Here is a 13951-nt window from a genome sequence, read left to right on the forward strand (position 1 = left end):
TGTCAAGAGTGTGAATAATTTGTGGGTTTGACTGTGGATTAATTCTTGTTAAAACCTCAAAGTAATTCAGTCAAGAGCAGTGAGTGATTTTCTTTCTTTCATTTTCTTGGATTAACATTACTTCAGATGGTAAATTAGGCGCAGTCACTTTAAGAGACAATGCATCCATTATAATTATACTCATCTGATTTTTTTCTCCACTGTTTACTTTCACTTGAGACATAAACAAAAAAAAATTTAAGGATACTTTACAAGACAGGTATTTCAACATAATTTTGTATGTACAGTTGCAATCAATATGTATAGTGCTCCTGTAGCTCAACTGGTAGAACCTTGCGTTAGCAAGCAAGCAAGCGCAAGGTTGGGGTTTCGATTTTCCCGGGAACACATGATAGGTAAAAATTGACAGCCTGAATGCACTGTAAGTCGCTTTGGATAAAAGCGTCTGCTAAATGCATAAATTTAATTTAATCAAAAATATTCAACCCCTTTGACTTGCAAGACATTTTATGAAATCAATTTAACAAAGGCATCAGTAAAGTTTGTTAATACACTTTTGAGTGATTCTGAGAATGGAACATTGATGAATCATGATAAAATTCGAATAACTTTTATTCTTTAAAATCTCTTCATTTTAATTAGATGATAAGAATCTGACGTCTCAAAACCTTAACGTGGCACGTAGGCCTCGACGACAAGATTGGCCTGGAGAACTCTACGAAAACGGCTCTTTCTATTCTTTCTATTCTATTTTAGCACAAATTCAGTAGTCATTACTCCTTATCCTAACTGATGATTATGTATTAATGTTTAATCTTATACTTTGTCCTCACAAGTCACTGAGTGATAAGGGAACATCCTTATTTCTTATTAATAAGGACAGCATTGTGCAGCAGTAGTTCTCCATGTCTTTTACTCAGGGCCGTTGCTGGGGCCAGCGGGGCCCCAGTGCAGGTCGTACCAGTGGGCCTTATTTGAAATTGTTTAACTTGTATGTTCATTCAATTGATTTTTTGTTCTATTTATACAGTGTTTAAGTTTTTTTCAAGTTTGTAGGTCCAGGTACAGAAACTGAATGCGTTTGAGCTCCGTCACTATCTTCTTTTCATTGACTATTTTTAACTTAAAAATCAATTTTATACATCATCGTTTGCGTCTATATAACGCGTGAATATATCCTCTATTGTATTCTACAACAAAAACAATCAGAGCGCCTCGCTATCACTAGTTTTGGATTTTTCACCAAAGAAAAATTCGCAAATAACCTGCCTGATCTATCTCAACTGCTATTTGTACCCAAAAATACACATGAATTAGACGAAATTACTGACAACATGGGCACTATTTTCTCTAATACATTAGAAGCTGTTGCCCCAATTAAATTGAAAAAAGTTAGAGAAAAACGTACTGTACCATGGTATAACAGTAATACTCACTCTCTCAAGAAAGTAACTCGTAGTCTTGAATGCAAATGGAGAAAAACTAACTTAGAAGTTTTTAGGATTGCATGGAAATACAGTATGTCCAGCTATAGACAGGCTCTAAAAACTGCTAGGGCAGAGCATATACACAAACTCATTGAAAATAACCAAAACAATCCAAAGTTTTTATTTAAGTTAACAAATTACCAGACGCCACCTGATTCAAATATTCCACCAACGTTAAATAGTATTGACTTTATGAATTTCTTCACTGATAAAATAGATAACATTAGAAATACAATAGCGAATGTAGATTCTACAGCATCTAACACTTCAGTTCCATCCATCGCACCCAAAGATAAACTGCAGTGCTTCACAACCATAGGACAGGAAGAGCTAAATAAACGTATCACTGTATCTAAACCAACAACATGTTTATTAGATCCTGTACCCACTAAATTACTGAAAGAGCTGTTACCTGTAGCCGAAGAACCGCTTCTCAATATCATAAACTCGTCGTTATCTTTAGGACACGTCCCAAAACCATTCAAGCTGGCGGTTATCAAGCCACTTATTAAGAAACCAAAACTAGATCCTAGTGTACTGGCAAATTATAGGCCTATTTCAAATCTTCCATTTATGTCTAAAATTTTAGAAAAAGTTGTGTCTGCTCAATTGAGCACCTTCCTGCACAAAAATGATCTGTATGAAGAATTTCAGTCAGGTTTTAGGCCCCACCATAGCACAGAAACTGCACTTGTTAAAATTACAAATGACCTGCTCCTTGCGTCAGACCAAGGCTGCATCTCATTTCTAGTCTTACTTGATCTTAGTGCTGCGTTCGACACCATAGATCATGACATACTCATAGATCGATTACAAAACTATACAGGTATTCAAGGGCAGGCTCTAAGATGGTTTAGATCCTACCTGTCCGGTCGCTACCATTTTGTTTACTTAAATGGGGAGTCATCTCATTTATCATCAGTAAAATATGGAGTGCCACAAGGATCCGTCCTAGGTCCCCTTCTATTTTCAATATACATGTTGACCCTTGGTAATATTATTAGAAAATATGGAATTAGCTTCCACTGTTATGCTGATGATACTCAGCTATATATCTCAACGAGACCAGATTAAACTTCCCAATTATCTAAGCTAACAGAGTGTGTTAAAAATGTAAAAGACTGGATGACAAATAATTTTCTCCAATTAAATTCAGATAAGACAGAGATACTAATTATTGGACCAAAAAACACTACACAGAATCTTGTAGATTACAATCTGCAACTAGACGGATGTACTGTTACTTCCTCTACAGTCAGAAATCTGGGTGTTATATTAGACAGCAATTTGTCTTTTGAAAATCATATTTCCAATGTTACAAAAACTGCATTCTTCCATCTTAGAAACATTGCCAAGCTACGAAACATGTTATCTGTTTCTGATGCAGAAAAGCTAGTTCATGCATTCATGACCTCTAGACTGGACTATTGTAATGCACTTCTAGGTGGTTGTCCTGCTTCGTCAATAAACAAGCTACAGGTAGTCCAAAATGCAGCAGCTAGAGTCCTTACGAGGTCAAGAAAATATGATCATATTACCCCAATTTTACAGTCTCTGCACTGGCTACCTATTAAGTTCTGTATCAGTTACAAATTATCATTACTTACCTATAAGGCCCTAAATGGTTTAGCTCCAGCGTACCTAACTAGCCTTCTACCACGTTACAACCCATCACTCACCCTAAGGTCACAAAACGCTGGACTTTTGGTAGTTCCTAGGATAGCGAAGTCCTCTAAAGGAGGTAGAGCTTTCTCACATTTGGCTCCCAAACTCTGGAATAGCCTTCCTGATAATGTTCGGGGTTCAGACACACTCTCTCTGTTTAAATCTAGATTAAAAACACATCTCTTTCGCCAAACATTCAAATAATGTATCTTTTAAATTGTGAGTGTAGTTGCATCTGATCAAAGGTGCTTTTTTATTCATTAGCTTGGGTTAAACTAATTTTACTTTGTTGGATCAGCAGCTATGCTAATGATGTCTGTATTTTGTTTCTATGTTTCGCCACGGGATTTACATCCCGTGGTAACTAGGATTTACACAAGCTCCAGTCTGGATCCAGAACACCTGAGAAGAGATGATGCTGACCCTCAGAGGACCTCAGATGATGCTAACCCTGAATCAACAAACAGAACTAACAAATATTGCTAAATGTGTGACTGAATCATATAATAACTTAATTAATAATATTGATAGTTCATCGTCTAGCTGACTACGTCTTGTACTATTATTATTATTATTTTTATTTTTTCTAAAATCCTGTCAAATGTGCACAATTTGCTACTACTAGCTACTACTAAATATTGTAGAAACATAATTTTCTGTAAAGTTGCTTTGTAACGATTTGTTTTGTAAAAAGCGCTATACAAATAAACTTGAATTGAATTGAATTGAATTGAATTAATCAAATGTAAAATAGCACTGCGTTTGCACTGTAAAAATTAAAGTAAAAAATAATTATCATTATCAGTTTATTTGCTTTGCTATAGATTAGAAAATGGTAATAAAATATTACAAGAACTCCGAGTTAAACTGTGTCAGAATTCATCTTGATAATGTCAGATAACTTTCAAAGAAAGGAAGGCTATGGAACCTAAAATTCAGACAACTGCTAGTGTAAAAATATTTACACAACTATCTATACTTTCTTGACCAATTACCAAGCTTGGTTTACTGGTAGTCTTCTTTTGGGGTATAATATGTCACAGTTTATTTTGCTATAATCACATACATAAATGAACTATAGTGTCCTGCACCCACTAATAAAAAATAAATAATAATATCAAAAATGATGTCAAGAGTGTGAATAATTTGTGGGTTTGACTGTGGATTCATTCTTGTTAAAACCTCAAAGTAATTCAGTCAAGAGCAGTGAGTGATTTTCTTTCTTTCATTTTCTTGGATTAACATTACTTCAGATGGTAAATTAGGCGCAGTCACTTTAAGAGACAATGCATCCATTATAATTATACTCATCTGATTTTTTTCTCCACTGTTTACTTTCACTTGAGACATAAACTTAAATTTTTCAAGGATACTTTACAAGACAGGTATTTCAACATAATTGTGTATGTATTTGTTGGTACGAGAACGGTGAATTTGATTTTTTTTTTAAATGTTAATTAATTTGAAAAATATAATGATAATATTATGTTTATTTTAAGAGAATAAATTAGTTATTATGCAGTTTTTGTGCAGCCTATCCAAAATACATGTGTACATGTGTCAGAACTTTGAATGCACATTCATAAGCCTATGAGAAACAGCCACACAATTTCAGGAAGAAATAAATAGCTTTCAAATTTGAATTTACAGTTGGAGGGTTAAGGAAGGATAAAATGTTTTAAAACTTCACACTTATTGTTATGGTGTGAGAACAGGTCTCAATGGAAATGTTGTTTATCAACTTCCTTCAACTTTCTATTCCTATCTTAGACATGTGGACTATTGAGAACAAATCCTATAGCACTTGATCGAATAACCGTCACAGTGAGTTATATAATTGTTCCTTATCAAACACACCTGTTTTATCTCTTCAGGAGAGACATCTTTCATGCGTACTGTTGATGTGCAACCAAGAACACGGTTGGCAAACAAAGAGCATATTTCTGTCAACCTTGTGATCCATTTTATGGCTTGGAAAATAAAAAAGAGAGCTTTTATGTTGTTACAGTACTCATTTAGATATACATTTTGGAACTGGCACACACTTTTTATGTATAGTTTACATTGTCCTATCTCAAAGACTTATCTTAATTACGATGTTTATTCATGCGTTCATGATCTCAAAGTTGGATTATTGTAATGCTTTATTGGGTGGTTGCCCTGCACGCTTTAGTTCACCTCATCCAGAAACCACATCAACTAGATGAGCCCCAGAAACAGTTCCCCTGCGAAGATCTCATCAACCAGACAGCCATCAGAACAAGACCACTGGAAACAGACAAGTCGTCTGCATCTGTGTTGCAGTCTGAAATAAAACCATGCCATGCTGGTTTTGTATGAAGCACTGTATAAATAAAGGTGAACTGACTTGACTTTCCTTTACTGTATATGTAAAGCTGAACTCATGATGCTGGCCAGCAGTGTTGGTTAAGTGAAAAGTAATAGATTAAAAATTACTGATTAATACTTGAAAATTGTAATTTGATTACATAACTGATTACTGCATATAAAATGTAATCAGATTACTAATTAGTTTACTTTCAAGTTACTTTGAAAATCCATCAAACCTAAAAGAAAGAAAAAAACGTATTGGTTATGATTCAATAAAGAATTCAATATAAAGTGTTGTTATATGTTTTCAAATCTCTCCATGGCTTGGCACCAGAGTATGTTTCCGGTTTAATTTGTCTACATCAACCTTTGAGATCTCTTCGCTCTAAGGATTAACTGTCCCTGATGATTCCTCGATCACATTTGAAATGTAAAGGAGATAGAGCTTTTTCCATGGCTACCCCTTAAAAACAACTCCTACTCAAGGGTCTTTTCAGAGGATGTTAAAAACATTTATTTTCTTTGGCTTTTAATAATGTGTTGTAATTTGTATGTATAAGTATTGTATTTATTTTTCTCTTCCATGTACAGCACTTTGGTGCCCATTGTGGTTTTTGAAAGTGCTCTAGAAATAAAGTTGAGTAAAAAAAAAAAAGATATCTATGTATATTACACTAATGTGCTATTCCCAGCTCTGCTGGCCAGACACTTATAGCACAGAATCAATAATAATATCAGCTGCAGTGGTCAAATGCCTAATTGGGGTTGCAAGTGCAAAATCTAGCAATACATTTAATACATAAAAAAAAAATTCACTCCAAAATTTCTAGTAAATTGAATAAATAGTTACAAAGAAACAGCAAGTAGGACATTGAATAAACATGGATTTTAAGTAGAAAGACAGAAATAGTATTTTCTTGTGAAACATACTCCAATAAGGATTTGAAAAATAATTTTTACAATATACCGTGTTACCAGCAGTGACACCAGGTCCATTTTGAGAGTGTGAATGCTTTTGCTTTAAGTGGCTATTAAGACACTGATAAAGTACAGCTAGCTTGCTATTGCTAGCATCTCTGAAATCAGCTACCCTACCTTAAAGCTACATATAATCTATATATATATATATATATAATCTATATATATATATATATATATATGACTCCAGGTTCTCTAATAGGAACAGTGCAGTGGTTAGCTCACATCAAACTAGCATGCATCTTGTCATTTAGAACATGTCCTTCAAGTTGGATGTTGACTACCACAGATATGACATTGCGTTATGATAATCCCTACGGTCCAGATCATCCAGTATAGGGAGGCCAGTCATTATTTTTACATTAGCTATTTAGGATCATCTTTTTGTAGCCTGTGTTTTCTATTAAAATATGTTTGATGTAAAGGTAACTGTGTGCATATAAAATATGAAAATATGTTGTGAAAATATTGATGGGAGAAAATTGATGCATGTGCAGATTTGAGAAATATTTTTTAAAAATGGTTAAATTATTTCTTCTTGAAATTGTGTGACTGTTTCTCATTTAGGGTCATGACTGTCTATGCAAAGTTTTGACACATGGATGCATTTTAGAAAAGCCTGTACAAAAATGGTTACAACTTTTGTGAAATGCATGCATGCATTGGTTTTCATCCTTCACTGGTTTCATGCAATTTGCAAAAACTCAACACTTATGAAGTTTGAGACTCAAACTTTACTTGAAAAAAAAGACTTGTCTTCTGCTGTTCCTTCATCTAATTGTTTCTCAGTTAAACTGTCCCTTTTTTTACACAATAGGAGTTCCTTTACTCTCTGAAAAGCTACAACAAAGGTTTTCTGCATTTTTTTTTTTTTTTTTTGCAAATTAAATTACATGAAAACGAATGGCTTGTACCTGGATTTCAACACAACAGGAGAGTTAAAGCAATTTGCCTTTTACTGTGGATCAGTCTTTCAAAGTCAACATTACAAGTCGACAGGTGGCTTCATCTAAATTTATGGGCTCAACTCACTCCCATATTTACAATACAAATTTTTGTAACTAGCTAATTTGGTTTGGTCACACCTTCTGTCACTGGTCACTGCTTGAATGAGGTATATCGTGTCCGAGAGAGCTCAACATTAAGAAAACTACTTCATCAATTTGACAACAAACACACTGCAAATACTAACAACACAACCAAAGAAAGAAATGTGATGCAAATAATATTCTTTATTTGTTTGCGTAGTAAGCATTTGCAGCGCCTGCTGTACAACTGATGAAGATGTTTTCTGGATTTGCTGGTGCTTTTTCTATTTGCTTTTTCTATTTTGCATGCAGCGCTTTGAGCTCTCTCAACCGTCATAGGATTTACTCAAAAATAAAGTAAAAGGGAGCATGGATTTCATGTCACGCAAGCAGAAATGGCAGTGTGTCGATACCACTTTGCTTATCTGTATGAAAATAAAAGATTACGAATAGAAGCGGAGAGGAGAGAGAAACCTACACTGAAACAACTGGTGTAGAATCAATTTTTCAAAAGGTTAAATTCCAAAAAAAAAAAAGACAAGTAACATTAAATTAAACCTACATTTAAAAAAAAAAAAAAGTAAAAATCACTTCAGTAATCATTGTCTTATTTAGAACTTAGAAAAATAATTTTCATATTATTTTTTTATATTTTTAATAAAGGCTTCCATAAATACCTTCTGGTAAATTTTGATTTAATGTCCAAAATTTCCAATCCAACCATATAATGTGCAGTTACAAATCATTTAGAACCATATCAATAAAACTGTATGTTTATTTCATAAAGTGAACATTTAAAATTTTAAATTAAATTTCATTTAAAGTCATCTGTGGGTACAATGCTATATAAATTGGCAGGTGTGGAACTGATACATACTAATTCGCTACTTTATATTTTACAGCCTTGTGTGCTCAAAGTTCAACAACAGCGTGATCATGTGTGATTCTATGTGTGGACAGGGGTTGGTGTTGGTTAGGGAGGAGCACTTGTATCTCTTTAAATTATAGCGTGCCCTCCTTTCTGGCCCCTTTTGCTTGATGCCAGCGCACTAGTGATCACATCTCCAGGCTCTCAATCATAAATCAGTTAAGTATAAAATGGCTGCTGAGTTTGAACTTTGTCCTGGAAGAAAAATTGGAGGCTCCAACCCTTGTTTTATCATCGCTGAGATTGGACAGAACCATCAAGGGGACATAGAAATCGCCAAAAAAATGATCAGAATGGCAAAGGTAAAGTAATGCTTTATCAGATGTGCAGTCTGATAGCGAGTTCTTCGCAAGTTTCAAAATAAAGGGAAGGGTAAAAAGGGAAACTAAAGTTAGGAAATAGTAAGGATTTTTTTTTTCTTAATTTTTTGTTTATGCTCTGTTATCTAAATATTTATATTCCCTAAACAGATCAATGACTTGAGCTGTAAAAGTCACACAAGTCACACATCAAATTTAAAACTTTTCAATTTTAGATGGGAGACTCCACTTCTTATACACTAAAAGAGAAAGATACCAAAAGTGGGATTTTGCAGTGATGCCATAAAAGAGCCATTTTTGCTTCCCCAAAGAACCGTTCATTGAACAGTTCTTAAAAGAACCATTTTATTAAAACGGTTTTAATAAAAAAATCTAAAGAACCTCTTGTTTCACTTTAAAGTACTTTTTGTTGGATTGAAAGGTTCCACGTATGTTAAAGGTTCTTTGTGTAACCCTCAATGCCAGTGAAGAACCTTTATTTTTAAGGTTACAGTCAATTAGGTGAATGTGCGTTCTCTTTTTCAGTGCCAGGATTTTTAAACTGTATAATAGGCTTCGGTTTCGACTTGCTTCCCTATATTCCCAATGACTGAAAAGTAGTTTTGACCAATAGCGTGTAGGCATTGTATATCATTTACAGATTTACAGAGAACTGTCAAAGCAATGCAAAGTAAGAGTAAAAACATGTAAGCTATACAGACCCTAACTATACAGAGCATGTCGATAGGAAACAAAGCCAAAATTTGAACATTCAAGGCATTCTAGAAATCCCGTTCAGGACACATCTGGGAAAAAATGAGGATGTCTGATCACCATAATCACCAAATCCACCTCTACTTCTCATTTTGTCTCCACGCAGGACTGTGGGGCTGATTGTGCCAAGTTTCAAAAGAGTGAGATCGAACACAGATTCACCAAACACGCTCTGGAGCGTCCCTACACGTCCCCTCACGCCTGGGGGCCGACATACGGGGCTCACAAGCATCATCTGGAGTTCAGTCACCAGCAGTACAGAGAACTGCAGCAGTACGCCAATGACATCGGCATCTTCTTTACAGCATCAGGGATGGATGAGGTGAACAAATGCAGAACATTTCAAATTTAAAGCCAGAGAATATATGCATGTGGTTATTTAATGTCCCTCCAAAACCAAGTAGACTCAAATGCATCTCTTAACTTTTCCTCTCCCTATCTCTGTCAGATGGCAATTGAATTTCTTCATGAAATCAATGTGCCATTTTTCAAAGTTGCCTCAGCAGACACCAACAACATCCCTTACCTGGAGAAAACAGCCAAAAAAGGTAAAACTCACTGAAGCTGACAGCCTTTTGAAATGAAAAATCAGTAGAGATTTTCAGAAGCTGATGTTCCTCAGATGAATTAAATGTCACAAGAAGCTATCCAAACTGTGCGAATATAAGAAAAGTTCAAGCAGTAAAGAGAACTGAATAACAGTAGCTTCCCATGTGCATTTGAAGTCAGTTATTCTGGAGAAGGCTACCAGCAAAATCTCTTGGTTCTGATTGGCCAGAGAGCTGAGAGAATGAAACCTACAAATCCTGACGTGGACTTTCTGGATTTTCATTCTTGCAGTTAGTTTCTGCAGATGCCTGCATATATAAAGTCTGCAGAGAATTTCTTTTTAATGTTAACCAAACTAATATTTTTGGCTTGTTTTTTTGTAGGTCGTCCCATGGTGATATCTAGTGGAATGCAGTCGATGGAGACCATGCACTGTGTTTACCAAACCGTTAAGAAGCACAATCCCAATTTCACTTTCTTGCAGTGCACCAGCGCTTATCCACTGCCGATAGAGCACGTCAACCTCAGTCTGATCCCTGTAAGACAGAAAAAAAATTATATGCAAATTGAATTTTTTAAATGTTTAAATATTTGGTTTAATTTAGTAAAACCAGATACTGACTAAATTTAAAGGATATTTTTTATCAATAACCAGGAGAACCAGGCACAAGATCAGTTTCTTCCCCCAGGCAACCTACCTCATTAACAGTTAAATGTTCCCCACTTATATCCTTATATTTATATGTTACCACCTCTATACTAGTACATTCCCTGCATTTCACTCTCTAACATCTATAGCACAACTGTTCATAGTTTATTTATTTTGCCATTTATTTAGCAATATTTGTCTTGATCTTGAGTACTGACCCACTGATCTTGAATCCTTATATAGCAAGAATTCTATCTAATTAATGAGTAGTTTGGAATCTTTCTATTTCACATTTCCTATTGCAGGAGTTCCAGAAGGTGTTTCCGGACATTCCCATTGGATACTCTGGACATGAGACGGGCATCCATGTGTCTGTGGCTGCTGTGGCACTCGGGGCGAAGGTCCTGGAGCGTCATGTGACCCTGGATAAGACCTGGAAAGGCAGTGACCACGCAGCATCACTGGAGCCGGCTGAGCTGGCGGAGCTGGTGAGAGCCATCAGGACGGTTGAGATGGCAATGGGCTCGCCAATCAAACAGATGCTGCCCTGTGAGGCTTCCTGTCACAGCAAGGTCAGACACAACCCTCATTGTGACAGATTTAGCAGCAGGAGGCTTTTGAAATGATCAGATGTGTTTAAATAACAGTGTGTGTCCTTTCTTGCAGTTGGGTAAGTCGGTAGTGGCCCGGAAACCCTTGCAGAAGGGCGAGATATTAACTCTCGACATGCTGACAGTAAAAGTGGCCGAACCGCAGGGTGTGAGACCAGAGAACATCTTCAAACTGGTCGCCAAGAAAATCACAGTGAACCTGGAAAAAGATGCCACCATCACTGATGCCATGATAGATGGCTGATGATTGTACACTCCATTGTACTCTCCCAAGGGGTCTTAAAATATTAAATATTAATAACAGTATATATATATATATATATATATATATATATATATATATATATATATATATATATATATATATATGGCAGATTTTAAATCACTATTCAATATTTTAGCCAGGGACTGATTTTTATTATATTCTTATTATTTGACATCAGAAATATGTAAAGATGTTGTCTTGTATTGATTTTACATAGACTGTCTGTTATGTGTTTGCTACTTCTTGAAACTTCACTCTCACTTTTCTTTTTTTTTTCTTTCACTTTCCGAATTTATGGTCATTGTAATTGTGAAGTAAGAATGAAGACTTTATAAAATAAAATCTCTCTCAGTTGATTTCAACTTAACTTTGACTCTGTGAATGCAGAGAACTCATTCATGAAACATGGTATTATTATCTAATGTGTATGTAAACGTGGGTTAATGGTATAGGTGCAATGGAAAACGTATTCAAGCCACTAATATATTACTGTGTTTTTGTTTTACGCACAATAATTGTATGTGTGACATCATAATGAATACTCTAATTGAGAGATCTACTGCAGACTATATCCCTATTATACAGAAATAGGCGTCATTAAGTGTATTTTGGACACTGGAGAAACTTGATCGACTGCAGTGTACAATAATTCACTTTGCACTTGAAACACTCAAGGGCGTAACTTTGGGTCTACCATGGGGGGTAAACTTGCGGCATATTTATTAATTTATTTATTTAGTTAATAATTTTCTTGTGTAAAAGGTAACATTCTAATTTTGCATTCCTGTATTAGAAACACATTGTGATACTTTTACTGATTTAGGCTACTTAACGTAAATGCAGCTGTTCACTTGACTATTTATGCCATACTGACCCAGTAGTTAAATTAAATTTTTAAGCACTAGCCAGAAGTGGCAGCTTCCACTTCATTTATTTTTTGTGCGTGTTCAATATCTTATGGAGAACAAAAAAGAACTTAAAGATTAATCAATTGCATCACTGCACCTTCATGCAACAAATTATGCACAATTCAACTCTCAATACATTACACAACACTGTATAAAAAATAATAACAATCTCAAATTGAGCCGGAGGTGGTAATTCCTAATAATGTACGTATTTTTTATTTTTTTTTTAGGTATTTTACGATAGATACCTAAAATACGTTGCGCTATAGCTCAACTAGTGCGATCGTTATAAAGGTGTTTGAACAAACAAAACATCCACTTGCGCATATTTGACAATCGGAACAGATATATCCTGCTATAGCTAACAAATTTCTGAAATTTTAAATAAAAAATGAAATAAAAGCAGATCATCAGTCATTCAGAGCTATATTGTTGCTGCGGTGTGACAAGCAATGAATGACCCCTCTCCATGGGAACCATAAAACGATATGATCAATAATGGTCGCCTTGAAAAACCTTTAAACCTTTGTGCAAAGGTTAAAAAAGACTTACATTTAAATCTGTATTTGTTTTGTTTTGAGTGTATGGTCAATAAATAAAGGAATTAAAATGATGGGCACAAAACCTGTTTGTCAGCCCCACTTATCATATCTTTATTCCCCACCAGTTTGAGAAACGCTGAGCTAATTTAACAGTTAACTTAGCAATAGAGGTTCGTCCGTTTGGTCATGATTTTTCTTTTTCTTTTTTGGCTGGTGTCCACCAACAATGACAAATCGTAGTCTGGCTGCCTTTCAGAATCCTTTTCATCTTTTCGTCAGCTTTCTCCAACCATTCATCCCAGCAACTGCGCGAAATAGTGAACTAACTTGGTAGAGAAAGCGGGTTGGGTCATAGACATATAAATACCTAGACGCCTCATTGGCCGCTCGACAGCACGTCAACGTCGCCGCCATATTGGAGCGGGCAACTCTCATAACTCTCACATCAGGACAGAAGAAAACGTACCAGACTCATCGACAGATTGGACACCTACAAACCGTCACACGATAATAAAAACAGATCTCGGGGTGTTATCTTTCACAGGTAAGACTCAGCTGTTCTTTCTCGATGTTTTTTGGTCATTTTTAACATTATGTTGACAGCTTAATTAACCACCAGTGTCAGACTATTACAGTTTTTTCGATTGCTAAACGACAGTGAGCACAACTGGAGCTACATGTGCAAAACTCTAACTACAGTCTGCACTAGCTACAGTCTGCACTAGCAACAGTCACCTGAGCTAAACAGTTCACATCATCTGCAAAACTCATTCCAAGCAACACAACTCGTAACACATGGCTCAAAACAGGCTCAGTGCAGCCAAACACTACACACAACCCTCACTGAGATAACACACACTGTCACTCAGAACACACTGAGAGGAAAAAACACTAGCATCAAACACCAGTACAGAAAATACAAGCTTTTCATCTTTAC

The 13951-nt window shown here is 35.5% G+C and overlaps 1 protein-coding gene across 1 annotated transcript; it reads left to right on the forward strand.

Annotated features, from left to right (window-relative positions):
• The first annotated feature begins 8507 nt into the window (after nt 1–8507).
• LOC127946857 (sialic acid synthase-like) lies at nt 8508–11931 on the forward strand. Its single transcript, XM_052543681.1, has 7 exons — nt 8508–8719; nt 9597–9812; nt 9939–10038; nt 10423–10577; nt 10994–11260; nt 11355–11603; nt 11660–11931. The coding sequence occupies exons 1-6, from the start codon at nt 8588–8590 to the stop codon at nt 11541–11543; spliced, it is 1059 nt and encodes a 352-aa protein (XP_052399641.1). The 5' UTR covers nt 8508–8587; the 3' UTR covers nt 11544–11603; nt 11660–11931.
• Nucleotides 11932–13951: the final 2020 nt, after the last annotated feature.

The sequence above is a fragment of the Carassius gibelio genome, chromosome A25, assembly GCF_023724105.1.
Source record: "Carassius gibelio isolate Cgi1373 ecotype wild population from Czech Republic chromosome A25, carGib1.2-hapl.c, whole genome shotgun sequence".
Lineage (NCBI taxonomy): Eukaryota > Metazoa > Chordata > Actinopteri > Cypriniformes > Cyprinidae > Carassius > Carassius gibelio.